Source organism: Pseudomyrmex gracilis, unplaced genomic scaffold (genome assembly GCF_002006095.1).
Source record: "Pseudomyrmex gracilis isolate BER0280 unplaced genomic scaffold, ASM200609v1 scaffold_146, whole genome shotgun sequence".
In the NCBI taxonomy this organism is placed as follows: domain Eukaryota; kingdom Metazoa; phylum Arthropoda; class Insecta; order Hymenoptera; family Formicidae; genus Pseudomyrmex; species Pseudomyrmex gracilis.
In genome coordinates, this window is record NW_018020730.1 from 365,366 (window position 1) to 388,500 (window position 23,135).

At 36.7% G+C, this 23,135-nt stretch overlaps 1 protein-coding gene across 2 annotated transcripts in view; it reads left to right on the forward strand.

The window, feature by feature from the left end:
• Positions 1 to 21,009, forward strand: part of LOC109857137 (SET and MYND domain-containing protein 4) — a 37,068-nt gene extending 16,059 nt beyond the window's left edge. For both annotated transcript variants that reach the window (XM_020433169.1, XM_020433170.1), the window contains exons 4-9: positions 14,061 to 14,271; positions 15,018 to 15,139; positions 15,358 to 15,780; positions 16,140 to 16,341; positions 18,475 to 18,690; positions 20,383 to 21,009. In XM_020433169.1, coding sequence (XP_020288758.1) covers positions 14,061 to 14,271; positions 15,018 to 15,139; positions 15,358 to 15,780; positions 16,140 to 16,341; positions 18,475 to 18,690; positions 20,383 to 20,746 — 1,538 coding nt within the window. In that variant the 3' untranslated portion in view covers positions 20,747 to 21,009. The remainder of the gene's footprint in view (positions 1 to 14,060; positions 14,272 to 15,017; positions 15,140 to 15,357; positions 15,781 to 16,139; positions 16,342 to 18,474; positions 18,691 to 20,382) is intronic.
• Positions 21,010 to 23,135: the final 2,126 nt, after the last annotated feature.

The following is a 23,135-nucleotide window of genomic DNA, read 5'->3' on the forward strand; positions in this document are numbered from 1 at the left end:
AAAAGAGTATTTTAATGTTAAGTACAATCGCGCAGATTTGTCAACCTGCCCCATACCCAGAGTTAATTGTCACATGTCTTTTATACAGAGAAACAATAAGATAAAATTTCTGTTTTTTATTTTATTAAATTTATTGAGAGTACATAACATTATACATTAAGTATAAAGTATTTATACAATATTAATAATCATATACATATATATACATAAAACAACTTTAAATGATTTCACAATACTAAATCAGTTAAAAACTATAAAACATAATTAGTAATCTAATTTTTAATAAAGAAAAACAATGACAGGTACTGAAAAAGTTATAACAACGCATAACGATCACTGCGATTACTTCTTCGCGCATGCTCACCGTGTGACAACTTATCCCACAAACGTTCATTTTAAATAAAAAATATTATATTTATAAACTTCGCTGCGATGACGATTAAATAAATATAGGAAAACTTATTTAAAACTACCATATTTCCTATACATAAGATAAAATTGCAATTAGAAATTTTAAAACCAATGAAATTACTCAAGAATCGAGATCAGAAAAATATCCAATTTTACAAAAGTGCTCGTAAATATCATATATAATGTTTTTAAGAAAAGTTCTTTCGTACACGTTACTAACACAACTAGTAGCAACTTACAATAAAAAGAAGAATATTTTCCAAGATTTAGTAAGCAAGATAATAGCAGTTTGACAACTAACCCCGTGTCACAACTAGCCCCGGTCTCCCCTACAATTACGCAGCGGAATTAAAATTATTTTAAATAAATATTATAAGGAATATACAAGATGAGATGCATGTAAATGAACTGATGTAATGTCATAAAATATGGGAAAGCAAACCACGCATGCGACAAAACACACAATGCGATCAGGCATCTCCGCATTAAACCATGCCTCGAGGTAATTACTGCGCGCATTCGCGAGGTACACCTGCGGGAATAGACCGCACGTGTTTCACCCTCGTGTTTGATCCGCGTGTCATAAATGTAAGCATCGCGGTATAAAGAGAGGGAGAGAGAGAGAGCATAAGAGCGATCAGCCAGATATATGTATTCCTCGCAGAAATTCAGCCGCGGTGACTTCGCGAACGATATCAAGTTTTACCCTTCGCCGTCGTAGTCAAGGTATTGTCGGTGAAAATCCCATTCACCGCGGCACGGCAAGTGCAATTCCACCTTCGTACACACAAAAGCTACCGTAACCGCTCACCCCGCAAAATATGTGATTCGTGAAGCCCCCGGCTTAAGACCTCGGCGCGCCGTGACGTCGGAACCGTCGTGGTGTCGCGTAAACTTGCATTCTCACCATCCATCGCATTTCTCCAGCTGCCACTCTCCGGACGGATTTAATGCTACCTCTGTATTCCCATCCCCTCTCTTTCTTCTTTTCACTGCTATCCGATCTCGCGATTTAACTGTGAAAGCATTTACAGGCGCTTCCTCTAGATCAAACGCGTCTAAGAGAACGTTTGCGCGAGAACAACGTTGTATATGTTTGGCGGATGATATCCTGGAAGAGTGCCAATCAAAGAAGATTGCAATGATTTATTACAGATAATCGCCACGATATCCGTTGTAATACGTGTGGTAGTAAAACTGTCATATAAATATTAAAACAAAATACCAAACAAAAGAAACAGAACCAAGTTGCATATTGGAAAGTAATTATATATTTTTTATGACGAGATAAAAATTTAGCATCAGTCGTTTTATTAGACTTTTTATCCCCGTGTTAACGCTGATGTTTTGATATGGCTTGTTCGCTTACTACTTTTTTATCGTTCTTACACGATACACACTTCGAGTGTTCGAAAAACGTTTGTTTTAACACTTGTGCGTTTCATAATTTCTTGTGCAGAAATTCCGGGACCAACTTGGTTAGCTCTGTTTCGCGGCGTGACGCTCCTCTAACCACCCTGTTATTTATCGGCTTACGCTCGCCGCGTTCATCGCGGAACCTCTAACTGCGTTTGGTGTCGTTCGTTTCAGAAGAAGCGCGCGTTGTGTCGAGAGAAGAGAAGACGTGTTAAAGGTCGTTTTACATTGATCGTAAAGAGATGAATCGCCCGATCACATTGTCGCAAGAATCGTGCAATTTGAGCGTCTAAATTAGTCGTGAATCATAGCTAATCAGCAAAGAAATGCGAAGAAAATGTATTTTTTGACGTCCATGATAGTTCACGAGAGAATGTCGCCCTAAAAATGATGAGCTCACGTATTATCGCAAAATCGCAAACTTTGGATTTTGACAAATCTCGCGATTCTGGTTGTGACAATCTTACGACGGTCGCAGTATTGCTTGCGATCACGCGATCGGCCGCTTGCGCTTAATGTAGAACGACCTTAACACGGCGTTGCCGTGAACGAAGGGATCGAGAGAGAATAGCAAATTGAATCCCGCGGAAACATGTCCCGGCAAAGCCTGGGCTCTCTCTGTGGAAAACGACACCGTGTCTCTCTATTGCCCTCCCCTCTCTCTAGTTTTCCTTTTCTCAAGATCGATATAGGGAATCGAGTTATCGGCCTTAGTAGATCGAGCGTACCTGTGCCGCGTTAACCCACGAAACTTTATTGGCAATGCACCGCGCGAGCCCACGCGTGCTTGGACTTACAATCGCCGCGAATTCCGGAAAATCGACTCTCTTACTTTCTCTCTCTCTCTCTCTCTCCTCTCCTCTCCTTTCCTCAATTTCTTGGGTACAGGTATACTTGCAGGCTTAGTAAACCTGCTCTCTTCTCTTCCTCTTACCGGAATGAGAAACTTTTTCCTCATGCGGTCGCTTCCGGTGATCGAGAGACGATCAACGGAAGTAATCCTGCTGGCTTTTTCAGCTACAACGCGACCACCTGATTCATGAGCTTACCTGAGAACTCGATATTGCAATAGATACGAAAGACAAACTGCAAGAAATGGCATAATATACAATGTTGCTAATAAGACGGTAGAGTAAAAGGTCAAAATTTTGTCGCCTTTAAGGTTTTTGTTTCGGTATTCAAAGTGTAATGAATGCTCCGACTTGAAAAAACTCGTATACGCGTGGCTTAATCCCTCTAGTATAAATCCCACAATCGTTGTTCTTAAAAATTTTATATAAAAAGAGAAAAAAAAATATTCCTAATTTTGTGCTTTTTTGATTTATTTAGAAAAGAAGTTGAAACTGTCAGTGTGATCTTTTAAAATGTTTTTTTTAGAAGCGCTATTATCTATGATGAAAATATGATTTTACATGTAAAAAGTAAAATACGAGTAAAATACGCTGTAGTAGTTTGTAGTTTGTTTTTTCATTGTTATAATATTTATGTGTGACATTTCACTCGTTTTTATTGCATTTTATCCTCATAGATTTTTCTTACGCTATTTTTTTAATAAAGAAAATTTAACACATTCTCTTCCTCTCCTTTATCACTAGTCCGGTCTCTTCTATCTTTCTTCACTATTCCTCGAGCGGTAATATAACTTTTTATCCGCATAAACTGCTAACTTAGAGGTTCACAACAATAAGATGTGAACATTATCTTATTGTTCACATTTAATTTGGTAAAATTTTATTTTAAGAATCACCATTCACCATATATACCACAATAAGTGATTTCCCTGGAGGCAAAATTTGGAGCAACTCCTAGGAGACGAAATACAGACCAGAGCTACAGTTTACTTTTTTTCAAGTATTTACTTTTACATGTGGCACAGTTATTACTTCGTTACATTAAAATAGAGATTAAATACTACACCTACACTGAACTGCGATTAAGAGTAAAAAGAACATACTATTTACATAAAAAACAAGCCTCAAACCGAAGCCTGCACTACAGAGAGCTGCCTGCAAACCACCCACACGTTACAACTTGCGACAAAAACAACGGTTACTTGCGTAACGCGGTGATAAAGTTTTTTGCGTACATTCCAATAGTTCCAGTGATTTCCAGCAGATCGCAGTATCTAATAGCTGAAATAAGCCGGAGAACGGAATTATAGGGCGCGGTGAAGAGATTTAGGCTACTTTAAAACATAATTGTTATTAATCTTCCGATCATCGACATTTTTCCATGAAAAATATGGTTTTTTCCGCAATATTTATGTATATAAGTTGAGTTTATTATATTGCGTGGAGTGCTCTAGGTTTCGCCTAGCTCCGATCGCCAGCCTAACGGGAAACGAAGGTGAAAATTTTCAAATTTTGTAAAATAGTATTTCTAGGTGTTTTTCATACTGCTAATTATGTTTTTGAAATCGAATTGCAAAAAATAATCTTCAATACATTATTACCAATAGCTAATTATGCATAAATAAATTTTGTACGTCAAATTACAGCAAATTTGAAAGTTAAACTACACTATCCAAAAACATATTTAGATTTTCTAAACATTTTTTCTCGCAAATCAAGTCAGATAAAAGAGAATTCTTCTCTAAAATAAGGTGTAATATTAGCGTCCCAATAGCGATGTCATACGACATCAAATGCCAGCGGTCTAAAAGTTAAGGACATAGGAATTACGGTAAATGATGATTACATTTTTATTTTACAAAATGCTTTTATATAAAGCAACATTTTTGATATTTTGTTTAAAGCGGTAACTTGACATCATTCTCGCGAATATCATTCTGAATGTTTGGTACGCGTGAAAGTCGATGAAAAATCACAATTCTCTTGTACATTGTCTTGTACTTGTGTGCGCAGTCTTCGATTAAAAACTGTCGATCGTAGTTCGGTAACTCAGTTTGACAGCCGAATATCCAGCCACTCATCTAGATGACAGACGATAGAAGGATAACCGATTGTTGACATCGAAACGGCGCGACATTTATACGAGCGAATGCCAAGAGAAACGAGAGACAAAAGCGCGCGCTTTATTCCATATCGAGTGGCGAATTCGAGTTTCTATGGTCGGATTAACGCTGTACGTTCTCTCTTCTTCTTCCTCTCTCTCTCTCTCTCTCTCTTTCTCTCCTCGGGGTATCGATGTACGGGCTTTACATTTGATTCCCTCCCCGAAACTTCTAGCAAGTTGCATTAGGATTGAACTATGCGCGCGAGCGGTATTGATCCTTGATAGTTCGCAAACGCCCGGCAAGAATAATTCGCGATACAGAGTAACGAGCTTAATCTAGCAAGTCACTCTCTGGCGGCTATCGATCCCATGACTTGCTGTTCGGTGCATTAAATGCGTTGGAAAAAAACTCTGACGAGAAGAATGAAAAATATAGCGTGAAATATAAACAAAATTGCATACAATAATTGCATCCGTTTTCCTAAGATACGTTGTTTACGTAAACACGCAAAGTAATCGTGATTGTAAATTTAAATTATTATAGTTTTTTATGCGCTACGATGGGTGACGTATGTATGTAAATATGTATGTAATAGATATTATACTATGACTCGTTGGACAGATTAGACCAATAAAGATATCGCGATCGGAAAAGTGCTCCGATATACGATTCTCAACCTAAAATTCCCCACGAACTAGTGTATCGAAATGTTTGACAAAACGTCGATCGAACGTGATCCGGTTCCGATCCTAGCGATGTTAAATCCGTGCGAGAATGCAGCCGCTCACCGGGTCGAGAAGCGAAACACGGGGCCGACTATGGTTTCCATGGTAACCCACACAGTCGATTTTCCCGGGAAATGCTTAATTCAATATTCCTTTGAAAGACAGGTCGCCGCATTTATATATATATGTACAATATAAGTGTATATATGTATATATATATGTACATATATGTGTATATATATATACTTATACATATACATATTAGTAGAAACATATATATCGATCAAATGCCGAACGAAACTATCCATATTTCGCGTTTTTTTCACGCGAATCCTTATCAACAAAAGAAGTTTCGACGATCTTGTATCAGAATATACGCGATATACTTTGATGTTCACAAATCATTTGAAAGTACATAGTAATTATAGATCGAAATAACATATGCGTTTTAGCGTGATGCGTATCAGAAAGATCGCCACTGCTTTTTAATGCTTTTCATTTGTCTTCTTGTAACGAGATTCGTCTAGACGCAGATAATTCTATCGAGCTTTTTCATTCCCTTACCTTTTCCTCTCGCGCCCTTCGCATCACGTAATTTTGTTTCGTTTATCGAACGAAGATAACTTGTGGAGAATAATAAAAATAATTTTGCCATCAATGTGCGTTTTTTTTACGAGAGAATAAATTTAATTACATATCAAAAGTGTTAATTCTCCTCTGCAAATGTAGCAAGGATATTAACTATAAGTGGCAGAAATTGGAAGGAGAGACGCAAAAAACTTTTGAGAGAATACTTGCGAAATGTTTAGACGCTTGTCAGATTCTGAGTGAAAAGATTTTACCTCGCGTTGTCGCAACATCAATATAGCGGTGAAATAGATTTCTTCGATTTTGATTTGTTCGAGCTTTTAACGCGAATGCAATCACGTGGGCGGACGCGATAAATCGGCACGGAACTCTTTTCGATTCTCTCGGATTCTAACGTAGGAATGCGTCGATAGTGTTTGAATCAGGTGCGACGGCATTGGCACAATAAGAGAGATAGAGAGAGGGAAAAAAAGAGAGAGGGACAGGCTAGGTGGGTAGGTTACGAACTTTGCAAAAGGGACTATAGGAGGGGGATAAATCGAGTAGAAGAACAAAAAGACACTTTCCAATTACGGCGGGACTCTGGCCCGGTGTAGCTGACGGCCAGTTAGGTACAAAGAGACGAATCGACGTCGATAACTTGGCGCGCGCATCATTTGAGCGCCAAATACCATGTCGGAAAATATCGGATTTCCCGCGCAAACGAGGCGTGCCGTCAGGAAAGAGAGAGAAAGAGAAAGAGAAAGAGAGAGAGAGAGAGAGAGAGAGAGAGAGAGAGAGAGAGAGAGAATTTTAAAAGAAGGAAAGTGAGATAGGAACACAAACCATCGAACAGTTCCATGCATTTGTGAGCATGCATGGCTAACGAATATATGCAGAAAGGATATTATTTCGTGCATGCGCGCAAACCAGCGCGCGAGATCGGACTTTATGTTTTTCTCTCCTTCGTACGTCCACAGAACGAAGAAGCTTTTTTCGAGATCTCACGTGGTCGGAACCTACAAATTGCTACACATATATGTATGTTGTAAGATCGAGATAAGTAATGAATTGATCAAAAATATCTTTTATAGTAACAAAAAATATATGTAAATAAGTTCAATGTTTTCTTTAAGATAGAGATAGAGAATAAAAAAATCTTTCTCCCTCTTTCTCTGTCTACACATATATGCATATATATAGGGGAGACCGGGGCACAAAGTAACATCCAAAATAGATTGTCCAAAAAAATGTACGCAATATTATGTAATATTGGGTACATTATATAATAGTCATATCCTTTAGCTTTAAGAAAAAACAAATATTATTCTTATATATCTTTACATAAAAGAGTATTTTAATGTTAAGTACAATCGCGCAGATTTGTCAACCTGCCCCATACCCAGAGTTAATTGTCACATGTCTTTTATACAGAGAAACAATAAGATATAAAATTTCTGTTTTTTATTTTATTAAATTTATTGAGAGTACATAACATTATACATTAAGTATAAAGTATTTATACAATATTAATAATCATATATATATATATATATAAAACAACTTTAAATGATTTCACGGTAATTATATTTTAGGTCACACATCACCGATTTCTTTGCGCTTCAGATATGTTGTAGGGCAGGTCATACTGAGTGATTGTGTGGAAAAATTTTGTGGGGGACGGCCTTAGTTTAGGAGATATGGCAATTTGAAGTTTCAGAATTTTAATGCTTTATTCTAGATATTACAAGCTGTTATTACGAACAGTTAAGTTTAGGGGAGCGACCTCCTATTTCAATAATTTTTATATATGTTGTGAAGGTCATTGTCCCGAGTAATAATGTGAAGGTTTTAGGCGGGGGTCGTTGTTTGTTAAAAAGTTACAAGGGGAAGAAGTTTCACGAATGAATTCTTATTTTTCGGTCCCACGTACATTTCGTTCGCGTTTGAAGCGCGTAGGCAGGGGGGCTGCGCCCCCCCTGCACCCCCCCAAAACCTAACCTAACCTAACCTCCGAAAGAGGCTTCGCCTCTCCCCGTGCTCCCCTCCTCGAAAATCAAGTACCGACTTTTCACAAGAAGCGAATGTAATCGGAAGTCGTAACCCCCCTCAGAAAAAAATAACGATTTCCAATTACATTCGCTTCTTGTGAAAAGCTTCTTTTAGAGGTTAGGTTAGGTTAGGTTTTGGGGGGGTGCAGGGGGGCGCAGCTCCCCTGCCTACGCGCTTCAAACGCGAACGAAAAGAACAAAAATACTAATATTGTTCCNAAACTTTGAACTGCCATATCTGCTAAACCAAGGCCGTCCCCCACGAAATTTTTTCACATAATTACTCGGTATGACCTGCCCTACAACATATCTGAAGCACATCGAAATCAGAGATGTGTGACCTAAAATGCATATTTACCGATTTCACAATACTAAATCAGTTAAAAACTATAAAACATAATTAGTAACCTAATCTTTAATAAAAAAAACAATAACAGGTACTGAAAAAGTTATAACGACGCATAACGATCACTGCGATTACTTCTTCGCGCATGCTCACCGTGTGACAACTTATCCCGTCTCAATTTGAGTCAACTTATCCCAAACGTTCATTTTAAATAAAAGATATTATATTTATAAACTGCGATGCGATGACGATTAAATAAATATAGGAAAACTTATTTAAAACTACCATATTTCTTATACATAAGATAAAATTGCAATTAGAAATTTTAAAACCAATGAAATTACTAAAGAATCGAGATCAGAAAAATCTACTTGCCATATCTAATTTTACAAAAGTGCTCGTAAATATCATATATAATGTTTTTTAAGAAAAGTTCTTTCTTACACGTTACTAACACAACTAGTAGTAACTTACAATAAAAAGAAGAATTTTTTCCAAGATTTAGTAAGCAAGATAATAGCAGTTTGACAACTAACCCCGTGTCACAACTAGCCCCGGTCCCCCCTACATTTCAATACAAGTTAATTACACTTTGTTTTCTCTGAGTTCTACAATTTAGTATAATTTGAAAACGCTACTCTGAAGTCGATTTCACACAAACTATTGTAATAGAATGTATTTTCGCGTGTATCTCCGACTATGATAATCTAAATTCACTCTCGAATCGTTTGATACTGATCTGCGTAACGTATCCAAAGATACGAGACATATTCGCCATTATATTTTGTGAGCGTTTCATGATGTGAGAGAGATACGATTATCGAGCTTCGGATAAAAGCACTCCGCGGACGAACTGAGTTTAATTAGATTTTTATTCGGACGCTTTATCGAAGGTAATAAAATAACTGCGCAAATAGCGAAAGAGAGAGAGAGAGAGAGAGAGAGAGAGAGAGAATATGTATTTAGCGTCGGAAACGATCAATCCGGTCCGATTTATTTGAAAGTGCCCATATCGCAATCGACGGAAATTAACAATCCCATTCGGTCGAAGAAGTAAAACAATATAAAATTTGAAAAAAGATCTTGTCGTTGTGGGATCATAACAACGAATAGTGTTGATCATTATGGAGTCATTATTTATAACATTGTGCGCATCACACATCTGCATATTTTATTCGTATAAATGCTGTTTTATAAATGTGTACATATTCATACATATATGTTACATACATGTCATTTTAAAAGCCTTGATAAAATCCAACTACTGTGTGGCTTTAATCTACAGCGATGGAAGTAAACGATATTTTCACCTTACGCTTTTCAGTGTAATGTTCCCTGTCTCTCTCAAGTGAGCAAAAAGCGACTCGCAGACTCGCTCGGGAGATGAAATACCTAGAATTTCTCCGGCAGTGGCCGGAAACTTTGTTTGCTCCGTGGACTAAGAATTAAATTAAAAGACGCGTCATGGCGGCCTTTCTTCCGGCCATCTGGTCGCGTTGCAGCGATATGTTGCTCTTACTCTGGCCTTTTAATATTTATCACACAAATTAGATTCATTTATCTCTCTAAATTTTTTTTTTTTTAAGTCTCTTTCGATTTGCCGAGTCGTTAACGCTAAGCAGCGGAAATCAATTAAAAATCTCTTTGGTCTAAGAAGAAGTTCCGAATGTTTCGTCAACTTGTGTGTGTTTGTATATGTGTACGTTATAAGTAACTTTATTATTAATTATAAACATTTTCTTACAAAGTTACTTTTATCTTTTTGATATAGTAAAATGTTTGGCGAACTCGTTACACACATGTATCGACCTTACTCTAGAAAAAGAATTACAAAGACATTGTGATCGATTATAATTCTTTTGCTTTTTGCATCAAACTAAAATGGCAATTAAATCTTAGGTTTAAAAACTGTCTTAAGACTTATTTAAATTTAAGTAAATCTTTCTCTCTCTTTCTCTCTCTCTCTCTCTCTTTATATCTCTAGTCAATTCAGGCAATTATTCTTGCATTTGTGTGTGTGATTAATCGTATAGTTGTAAATTATTGGGACGTAAATTGTCTCGATAATATAAAAGCGTTATTTCGCCCCAAGTCTCAATACGCCCGACTAATTGATCGTTAAGAGCTATTCCCCGCTTGAGTCAGCCATGGACGGTTTCGCGCGCTCAGAGAGACAAGCGCTTCTTTGTTTTCGAACGTAGAATTCCAGCACCGCAAAGCGCCCCTCGAGCGCTCGTGGCTTAAGCCGGAAACGCGCGATTCGAGGGTTGCCGTTGCAGGTGCGGCCGTTCGTAGCTAAACTTCATTTACCTCAGCTCTCCGCCCTTCTCACCGTCTGCAACCACTTACGAGCTCGACTACGGCCCAATCAAATTAGAAGAACGTTTAAAGTATCAGCATCGCTTCTTCGAAAGAGCTTACCTAACTTCTTTTAAAACCGACTGCGCGAACATCACAGACTTCATAACATGAAATATAGTTTGAGAGTTATAAATTACTTTCTTTCTTACGCAGATAATATATTCTTATACTTGTTAAACATTAACGATTCTATTCCATTAATAATAATGATGATAATAATAATAATAATAATAATAATAACGACATTAACAACAACAATAACTACAATAACAACAATAACAATAATTCATGAAATGATATAAGCTAGCTAAAAAATATGCGAAATTAGTCACATCAAATCAATTAATAATTTTTATTCCCTTTTGAACAAGTTCTTTTCTCAGTATATTATACAAGTCGGCATATCAATTGCATTAGGAAATAGTATTTGTCATACCGGTTTGTTAAAACTACAAGTCAATATGAATTTATGTTTTCGCGCAAAAATTGTTGATGCGCTGGCTTGCCCGAATAAATATTTTCTCCATTCATCGTGCACCGCGTGGCGTTCTTCGCAGTAATCGACCTGCCAGATCGTAAATTAGTAAATGGATCCTGCAATTTTAACGTGCACTTCGTGCCCGTTTGCGAGCATTATTTGCCTCTGCATTTTTTGTCGAGACTGCCGCATCGCACGCTACTGGCGGCCGCGCGGCCAGCGTTTCGTTTACATTTATGTACGAATTTTCGAAGTCGCAAGAATGCAATTCGAACGAATGCGATTATCGCCGATAATCGTTTCGTGACAAATACAATATAATAAACCACAATATTTATAAATACACACACACAACTAATAAATAAAAATATGAATTTGGCATAAAAAAACAATATTACCGTACAAATCACAGCCTAATGAAAAAAATCTAAAACTTATTCAACTCACTTCGAAAAAATATATAAATGGTCATTAGAGCCATACGCTGGGTGTTTGTTGCAAATATATATATATATATATATATGTAATATGTATTCTATTATATTTTTGTGTAAATTTTTATTATCGTTTCAACTCACTTTCTCTTTTTTAGCAAATAATTCTCAATTTTACGTAGATTGTTTAATGAAAACAGAATAAAAGTCAAAATATATACGTGTGAACGAATCTGCGACATGATAACGCAGATGTCCAAACGGACCGTGATTAGTCGGTTCGCGAGTGCATACCCCTTTCGGACCGCAGTAATTTCTTCCATTCATTAGGGAGGAGTCCGCAATGGGCAACATGCCACATGCGATCGCAGACCGAGATAACCGGAAATGGCATTTTCCACGGAACTGCGGCTTGTTTACACGTTCTCGTTAACCTGGCAATCCCGCGCGGAATTCTTAAATCATAACGGGAGATTCTCTGCGCGTCGGATTCAAATCGGATTAACAATCAAACGAAGACATCGCCCTTTCATTAAGATTGGAGATACGCGGGACTGCGATTGCTGATCGTTAATGGAATTTTCGATTTATCACCATTGAATCTCATGCGTTAATCTTTACCGTGATTCCGCGAGAGAAGCTCAATTATTATCTAATCGGTAAAATCAGTAAAACTATATCTTTTTACATTTAATAAATCAATACCTCTCTGTTTCTCCGTTCGAGTATAAAATTAACTTTTCTTACTATAAAGCAATATAAAAACTCATAATTATCACAAACAAGACTTAGCACTTATTGTGAAAAAACCAAAATTACAGAATAATAGAATAATGCTCGTGAAAGATGAAATAGTAGTGAATAAAAAAGGTGTACGAGCCGATGTACAAGGTGTTGGTGTATATAATTTATTTGATTTTGTCCGATACTACAAAGCTCGGAATTTATACTGGATAAAATGTCAGGAATTACCAAATCGTGTAAATTGACATACAGAAGAAATAATAAATTGTTACTTGTGTTAATCAAAATTAAACTTTTTGAGTGTTTCAAACAGTCATCCCTGAGTGTGAAATGTCACAACGTCAATATCTAAGTCAAAGGGAATTATCAAAATAATGCGACAATCAAAAAGTTAAAATAATGAAAAGTCAAAAATGTACCGTGAGCAAGATAATGTCTAGTCACTACGATTCACATAACAACAACCATGACTGCCAAACAACACTCGCTAAAAAATTATAGTTCTACCTTTTGCAATTTAATTTTTATTTCAACTTTTTCTTTTCTAATCAAGAATATACTTACAAGCTGAATGTTTGGAACAATTCCGAACGAAATATTTCAGTCTTTCATTGTCACTTGCACATCACACATCGTTATGTTCTGCATTTCTGCGCAAAGATATCGGTGATTTTGCCGAGAGTCGCGATTTCAATTGAGAAACTAAAAAAAGTCACGACTCTAAAGGTCGTGACAGGGCTGCCGCGCAGTCGCACGATTCTCTCTCTCTCTCTCTCTCTCTCTCTCTCTCTTTCTCTTTATTCTCTTGTCCCTCTTTTTTATTGTATGCCTTGCTGCGATGAACCGCCACGTCAAGCATAGTATGGCGCGTAGTAGGCCATATAGTAGTATACGCGACCATCCATCCACCGTCGTTCATTCATGAATGGCGAGACGCGGTAGAACTTTTCACGTTGTTATATGTAGCGGCGAATCGGCAAGCAGACACGAAACAAAGTACCATCGATAGTTCCACAGATAGTTGCGTTTATCTCAAGCACTCTCGAAATAACGCGTATGTTACGTTGGACGAAGAATAACACGTAACGTGTACGTAAACGTGTAGAAAAAAATAAGTCAGAACTGTTAGATTATATTGTTTGCTCGGAAAAAAAGTGAGAGAACTCAGGAGAAAAACTATTCTTGTCATATCGAGCGCTTCACAAAAAGGCAAGCTCTTTCTCTGATTTTCAATGCTATTCGTGGAATGTTACATTTTCAATGAAATCGAATACGAATTGTGTTATATATCAGACATTATATATATATGTATATATATATTCACGAGAAATAGATTCTCCAAATGGTATTGTTTTACAAGCATGCTATATTTAGAGTTTCTCTCTCTCTCTCTCTCTCTCTTTTTCGTCTGTCTAAAATATTTTACACTCCATATAGCCGTGCGCCTTAATAGAGTTCAAACAAGCGCCGTGGCATCTGCACTGCGAGATCGTGAGATAGCCGCCGTTCTATTAACTCGGCCAGGCGCGACGAGACTCACCCCTAAGAAAACACCACGTGTCTCTTCACAGGCGGCGACGGCGTACCGTTAAATGGCGCCGTTAATTCTGAGCTTCGCTGGTTGTCGGACGCCCTGGAAATCCGTGAGACCGCGGCAGCGGGTAAACACGCCGTTGCAACCGTGGAAATACATCCGGGCGATATCCTGGTGATTGAGCCACCGCTGGCAGGTTGTCTTCTGCCGGAGTTTTATGGCACCCATTGTCAGCATTGTTACGCGAGGTAAGGAGAAAATTGTTCTTAAATTTAATGGACACACACAATCCTTGGGCGACGCGTAATCCTTTTCTGCCGCGTGTAACTTCTGCTTTGTCTAGACGCGCGGTAAGCCCAGCTGCCGTGTTATCCGCAGCTTTTTACGGATAAACTCGGCGACGGCAAGAGAAAGAGAAAATGGATTTCATTAACCCGAGAGACACACGTGATGAATGACGTGTCTACGTTATTTCACGAGAAATTTTTGAAACAATGCAAATATTTAAATATTAATCGTTAGTAATGATATTAAAAAAAGCTTTTTGCTTCTTCAGTAGTTATACATTTAGCGTTCATTTGTTAAAAGATCCTTGTATTATTTTTTATTCTTAGTTCTTTTTATTCAGTTTTCAAATCCATATATTTTTGAACCGCACTTAGTATATGTTATAACTGCATTCGGAGAACGTGCTATGTACGCCATTCTAACTTTGTTTTATATCTACTGAGAGATAAAGATAGGATGATACAATAGCGCACATAGCACGCTTCTCAAACGCATTCTATATATACATCCTAAAACACACACACATATATAATGTGTAATACAATTGTTAACTAATAAGTTTAAATTTATCTAGGTTACACTTTGTGCTTCTCATTCTCGCATAACGAGAGCGTTTTGCTCGATTTTTATTAGGTCTTTTACATTATTTCTTCTTTTTTTTGACTTATTTTCTTTTACTTTCGATCAGTCTATGGTAAATTTTTAGACTAAAAGCACCGGTTGGATGTCCGAATTGTAGTAGCGTCGCTTTTTGCGGCAGAAAATGCAGAGACGTCGCAATAACAACCTATCACAAGTATGAGTGTAAGATCCTGGGACTTCTAGTCGGTAAGAGTACAATAATACGCAAGAATATAACATTTTAAATGCATCGTTGACATAGCAATTAATAATATAACTAGCAAATTAATAAATTTTATATTCTGCAAGATGTATTTTCCATTAAATAGAAGTTCTACTTTATACGCGCGACATGGCATTATTTCAAGCGTCATAACCGACCCTTACAAGGTAATTACGAGTCGCTCTTAAATTTCTTCCCTTAGGCTCCGGCATGAGTGTACTCAGCATGGTCGCCTTTCGGATGGTGACGCAGGAGAGTCTGCGGAAGTGTTTGAAGATCTACAAGGAGTTAAAGAAGAACGATGAGAAGACCGCAACGTCGTCTTCGACAACAGCATTGAACGATGACGCGAAGTCAGTAAACAGCAGGTCGGCCAAGAGAAGAATCAGACGAAAGAAATTGAAGGAATCTATACGAAGCCAGGAAGCCATAAACACAAAGAAACAAGAAAACACAGAATCACACGAAAACGACGACGGGGTCATCGATATGGCGCCTTATAATCTGGTGACACACGCAGACAAACGCTCGAGTAAGGATTTCCTGGAGAGATCGTTGATGGCAGCCTTTCTGCTGAAATGTCTGCAGAGGATCGGCTTCTTCGCGTGCCCCACGCCGGACGACGGTACTTATTATCATGTTTTACCGTAAAATGCAGTCTTTATCTTCTTCCGACTATATTTAACTTGGAGATAATTTGCCGAATTGAACCGTAGTTGGTGAAAAAAAATATGCTTGCTCACACGAAGGGATATAACTTTCGATTCAGCGAATTCTTCGCTCGCTGACCATAATGCTGTAGTTTTAACAACGCAACGGGGGGAAAGAGTCTCGTGGAAAGTTTTGCCGAAGTTTTTGCCGAGAAGTCGGAGTGAAGAGCGGGAAGAATGTGCAGAACGCGCGTAGAGAGAGAGAGAGAGAGAGAGTGAGAGAGAAAGAGAGAGAGATCTGCACTAATATCCGTGAACTTTGGCGAGTTCGCAGAGGTTCCGGGCACTGAGGAGATCATCGTGGCCGCCCTGCTACTAAGGAACCTGCAGCTGCTCCAATTCAATGCCCATGAGTTCTTCGAGACGCGGTTGAACGAGAAGCATCGATTCCGCGGCAGCCGGCCGGTTTATCTCGGTGTGGCGATTTATCCCACTGTCGCCCGTTTCAATCATGACTGCTATCCTGCAGTGACGAGGTATGAGAAAAAAAGAAAGAAAGTTGTAACACTCTTCAATCCTTTCGAAAATTAAACTTGTCAAAAAAACGCACAGTATGAGTGTGTAAAATATATTTTTGTAAAAAATGCTTTTTTATATGCAAAAAAATTTATCTCATCTTTGCTCGTAGAAACGCTTTGTTACGCGATCTCATCGAACGTTGTATTATACTTTGACAAAGTGCGCGATTTACTTTGAATTGTATGTAATAACGTATAATCGCGTAAAAAATGAGCCGCAACGAGACGAAATCTAATTAACCCTTCGTGGTCAGATCTCAAAAACGACGACGAGTTAGTCAGACCAGGTCTGTGAGACCCACGCGATTTCAAGATCGAATATCTCCGCAAAAAATCAATATTTTTTCAATTTCTTCTTTTTAAGTCAAAAGTTTGAACACTTCTGCGTCGATCAAAAAACATAAAAAAATAAAAAAATCTCTAGTAATTACAAAGATCTAAACATTAAAGAAAAAACTAATTTTTTTCTAGAAATGCCGATGCGCAATTTCTGAGTAGGTCTGGGAAACCCACGTCTGATTACAAAGGTTTAATATCTAACCAGACAATACACATTTATTTGTCGCGCGAATTGTTAAAAGATTTGCCTTTGTGTGGTCTGTTAAGTGAAGATTTTTCAAAATACTTATACTGCAACAGTTTTGCGTGCTCTTTGTTGATGGAAAAACGGTTTTCGAAAAACAGTTCACACGTAGCAATCAATGTTTTTCATTTATGGCTACGTGATTCATGATTTACATCACTTTGTGAATACTTGAAGAATTTGTTACAAATATTTTTGTGATTGACCATTGCTTATTATAATATACATAGCTCGTCAGAACAATCTTGTCTAATAAAACGTAATCGAGAGAAACGACATATGATATGTGTGTAATTAAGCTTTAAATGGTTTTTCTGGAGAATTCCCGCGTTTACGGACATACATCCGCGGTATACCTTCACTTCTCTACGGAATACTGTGAGAATCTATTAACGCTAATTAAGTACGTGGATTTGCGTGTATTTCGGGGCAACACTAAAGCGTGTCTGTGATGACTTCGTGGGTCGCGACCATTATACGCGAAATTACACCAGTGCGCTCATTATTCCGTAATGTCACAAACTCGTCTGCATTACTCGACAAGCGGAAATTGTTATTGTTCACGTTATTAACGTCGTCAGTGGCCATTGTGATGATTACAATTATTATTTCATCGCGAAGTAATTGTATCGCCTTTTCTGTTTTCCGATTTATTAACTTGCGCACTTGCCTCGTTTCGAATAACAATTAGTTAACTCTCTTTCCAGCGTAATATTTGATTTAATGCGCTTAGTAAAAATTTTACATGCATATATCATACATATGTGTAAATGTATGAGACGAAAAATACAAAATATTTAGGTTTACTATCAATATCGTTTATACGATTTTCTCACATAAATGCTCGGTGCAATTAAAAAACCAAGGTACAGTTCATTTTACTATTTAAAACTTGAGCTTATTTTATATATTATTTCATTATTTGTGACTAAATAAAAATTCATTAAATTTACACGAGCGGTTCTCTTTGTTCGTACAGAGTTAACTGGTTCAATTATGCGAGAAGAGAAAGTTTCTTTTTATATATATATTATATATATTATATATATATTTTCATATATAAAGTAATAAATGTAGCTCAGTAGAGAAAACAAACGAAACAGTAGTAAAATCCGATGAGCAGTAAGTCTAAGGTGGTGATGGAATAAAAAGGTACGTACTTGTATTACTTTTGTTTATTTATTTGTATTATCGTATCTTTCTATTACAACGGCCATTATTACTACCCTGTAAAATTTTTTGCACATACAATTACTGAAAATGATCAGAAATATTAATCAAAACGTCTACATATCACATTTAAATCAGTGTTTTTATTCCATCACCACCTTGGACTTACTGCTCATCGGGTTTTACTACTATTTATATATATATATATATAGTTTTATATATATATACTCGACTTGTGAAGAAAAGAACGTGATTATTTTTATAACGGAATATTAACGTATATTGTTAATTAACAAATATATAAATAAAATCTGCTGTTTGTCAAAATTATACCACAGATACTTCGACGGCCGACATATCGTAATAAGGGCCATTCGTAGTTTGCGTCTTGGTGACGTTATTGCCGAAAACTACGGACCGATATTCACGAAGAGAACACTCGCCGAGCGTCAAAGGACACTAGCAGGAAGGTACTGGTTTCGGTGTACATGCAAAGCCTGCGAAGAGAACTGGCCATGCTTTGAGAATCTGACGAACGATTCTGTCAGGCTGAGGTAAGTCCATTTAAATTCCCCGACATTAAGCTCATTAACGAAGTAATTTAATTTAATTGAATGAACAGTCTATTGCTACCGACTTGTTCTGCTTTCCTCTCCAAGTTCTCTTCTAACTGAGTATCTCCTTGTAGACAGATTAGTGAAGTAATATCGATTAGAAATAATGCAATACAATTCGTTTATTAGCCACAAACATTTATAACGCTGCGTTTCTAAGATGTATGTTAATTAAAACCTGATATTAAATTTTGTTATCTGTTAAACATTCTTCCAAAAATTTCAACATCATAAAGTTGGTTAACACAAATATAGTTTGTAGCACATAACACTACAATATTTAAATAACTTGAAAAGTCTTCCAAGATAATTTTATTTTTTTAGTAGCAATATTGTTCTTTGCTGTTATTTTATTGAAGTTTTTAGTTGACAGTAATCGTTTAGTATAATTGTTTATGAAAAAATCAGGTTTTTTATGAAAGTTTTAATAAAAAAAAGAAGTAATTTGCGCGCGCGTGCATGTATCATATTGAACATTTCTTTAAAAAATTAATTGACATTGATAAAAAAGAATATCTTGCGAAAAATTAACTAGTTATTACAGGAAGAGAGAGAGAGCGAGAGAGAGAGAGAGAGAGAGAGAGAGAGAGAAAGAAAGAGAGAGAGAGAGAGAGAAAGAGAAAAAGAGTGTGTGAGTAGATATTTTTCGAGATCGTTAAAAACCGCAAGTCCCAACGAGGTAAGTTCCTCAAAGAGAAGAACTGTCTGTACTGTAAGAATGCTCCTGTCATCAAAGGTATTTCTCGTCGTGAGATTCTCGTACCAACTCCAACGACACGGCCAGGTGCTTTTATCAGTTGCGCGCGGTAATTTTCTGGGTGGTACTCGTAGTGGTAGTACTCGTTATACGTTGTCTTTTATGTCGACAAAACAAACACGGAGCTTGTGTGTTTCTCTTTTCGGAGAAAAATAAACGACAGAGTGTCCCTTTGAAAACGTCAGACAAAAGTTCAATTATGAGTAATTATTTTATCATCACACACTGAAAACGCAAATGTAATTCTTTTAAATGCGCGTCTTTGTTCGAATATTTTAACGATTCTTTGTATAAGAAACGAGTTAATACTGATTAAGGCGTGTTTGCATTCTTGCGTTTCTTTTTAGAGAATAATTTTGTTGAAAATGTTCAAACACACACACACACACACAACACGAGTCTTTTAGTATCCAACTACGTAAATACACTTACCCGCAAAAAAATGGGCCGCCGAACTTTAGCATTTTTTAACATTTTTCAATAGCTGATAACTTAGCAAAAAATCATCGTATTGAGATGAAAAAAGGCTCAAAGCTTAAACATTTCTCTGTACAACCAAAATATCACACTTAAATTACAAGAAATATTTACAAATAGCGGTGTAAATGTTGAAGATAAACTTTGAGAAACAGGAAAAAAAATTTATTTTTTAACTGTTGTATTGGTCAAGAGAATCGGCTGCCTGATACAAAATTGTATGAGTTTTGAAGCTCATTTACTTCCTAACAAATTCATATTTTCAAAATGTTTTTACGATTTTTTAAAGTAAGATATACATGTATAATTTGTTATTAAAAAAATACGAGATGTTTTTGTTACAAAGTAACAAAGTCTAAATGAGAGGAAATTGTAAAATGGTTGATTTTTTTTTCAAGATGTCCTACGGCAGGATGCAATGGACTGCATTCGTGTGTACAGCAACGGTCGAAGCTGATAAAATGTGCGAGCTGTCAAAAGAAAATCTGCTTGGAGGATCAGCTCGCGTGCCTGCGAGAATGCGAGGAGCTCTACGAACGTGGTTTGGCTAGTATGGAGGACGAGAGAGTGGACGAGGCGATTGAGACACTGTGCTATGCTCTGAAGAGATTTCACCAAGTCGCCTGTCCACCGCATCGAAGCACACACCTGGCCGAAATTGCTTTAAGCTCCTGTCTAGCCGATTGCGGAAATACTTGGAGACCTGCTTTGAAAGAGCGCACAGCAGATGCAAGAACGGATTCTATAGTCATGCGGAAATGATCGACGCAGTATTTGTAGTCTACATGTGTTTTGAAAAGACGAACGCATTTCATTTTGAATCAATCTGTTTGATATTTTAATTGATATGTTACATATGTACAATATATGTACCTAGTATATACGTACTATTGTATACATATATGTATTGTGCATATAAGTCATAATACATAGCGTTTTGTAAGAGAATTTTATCACGTTCTAAAATCTCTTCTAATTATTCAAATTGTAATGTCTTCATTCAATAGTTGAGTTTATTAAAGTAAAGCTAGACAATATTTAATAATTATTCAAGTGTAAAAAAATTTACACTCTTAAAAATATAAATACATATTCATATATAATACCTATATATTTATACATATAATACATATTCGTACATAAGTATAATATATATTTATATATACATATATATTCATATATATTTATTCCGCAAAAACATCTAGCGCATTACCTGGCTCGTATTACTTGTTAAATTCCTGTTATTCCTAGGATTGACTAGTCAATTTGCGGAGCATTGGTCAAAGCCCGAAATAGGTTTTCTTGCATAATTTTCACTGTACGCTATCATCACAGCGACTTATTATAGATTAAGCTGGGTTAGGTTTTTAACTTCCCCTGCATCTTCTTTCTTTGAAAGCCTAACCCCTAACCCAACTTAATCTATAATATGTCACGGCAATGATAACGTACACAGCGCGTCATTAAATCGCGGAATAGGCGCGGGATCGGAGGGCAAGCGGGACGCGCGCGGTTGCTCGCCAATAAGCGCCGTATGAATCGTACGGCCCGCTTGCCCTCCGATCCCTGCGCCTATTCCGCGATTCAGTGACGCGCTGTGTACATTGAAAAGTACGCAAAAAAACCTATTTCGGGCTTTGACCATAACATATATATATAAATATAAATAAATAAATATATATATATATATATATATATATATATATACAGGGTTGTCTCAGAATTGCCGTACAATCTCTCGCAGGTAGGTAGAAGGAGTAAAACTGAGTCAAAAAGTCTTGAACCATTTTTTTCTATTCCTTAAAATAAAGGAGTAATTATTGAGTAAATCAGACCAAGCAGCGCCGATCTTTAGTCAGGCGCACGCCAGTGAGCCGCGCGGAGTGCTTACACACACCAGGCGCGCGGCTCACTGACGTGCTGATAGGCCTGATTTACTCAATAATTACTTCTTTATTTTAAGGAATAGAAAACAATGATTCAGGACTTTTCGATTCAGTTTTACTTCTTCTACCTGCCTGCGAGAGATTGTACGGCAATTCTGGAACACCCTGTATATATATGTATATATATTATATGTATATTATATATTATATATTGTAAAATTAATACGTATAAAAAAATAAATTACAAAATTTAATTAGACCAATCCTTTTAAAATGTAATGAATTTTTGTTCGACTTTCATGCAATTATAAATTATCTGGTATACTAAAAATATTGATTTTTCTCGCCGTTTTTTTGGTCGTTTGCGATTTAGCTTAGAATTTGCGCAAAAAGAACATGTTATCTTTAATGACTTTATAAAATCGTCCTTTATAAAAAGTTCCAAGTAAATAAGCAATAAAGCTTCAGTGAGAAGATTATAAAAAAAAAAGGATCCTGTCACGTCGAGCATGTATAACGTCGTAGGTACATATACATATATTTGCACACATTAGCATCCGCACATGCATGTATTACGTCTTCGAGCGCTTATATTCGCGACGATCATCAGCACATAGAGGACAAATAGCGATAATTGATATTGCGAGCGTGAAACGGTTATGTGAAGTGTTCGTATCGAAGAATTAACAGCCGAGGCGTTTACTGAAGCGTCAACTTGGAAGGCAACTTTTTTAATTTCGCCTGTACATAGCGCGTGAGGCAATCAATTTGGTTCATCTGAGATCTCCTCTGATTGCCTTCACTATGTGCATGTACGCGTGTGCGCGCGTTCAATGTATCTTTTTTTATCTGTAGAAACATACCGTCAGAAATAGTTAATAAGTTGCATGCTTGTTGCTTTTGCATCTCTGTTTAACTGCAAAATGCACAGAAATTCACCGATCTTATATAAGATTGCTCGATTAAAGAAATTTTTGGCAATGTTGTATTATTTAAACACACCTGTAAAAAGATACTAGTGCAGTAATTAATAAACCAACAGAAATGAAATATTGTAATAAAGTGAGAGTTCTTTAATTATTTTTATAAATTTCTTTTTGAATAATGACTGTTCAAAATTCTTCATTGTATTATATTTGAAAGAAAATGCATGATATGCAATAATACAGGTCCTTTATCATGACAGGAATGCACTGTATCTACACATGCTTTCGAGATCAATTGAATCAATATCGCCGTTTCATGAAATTAAGCATATATAAAAA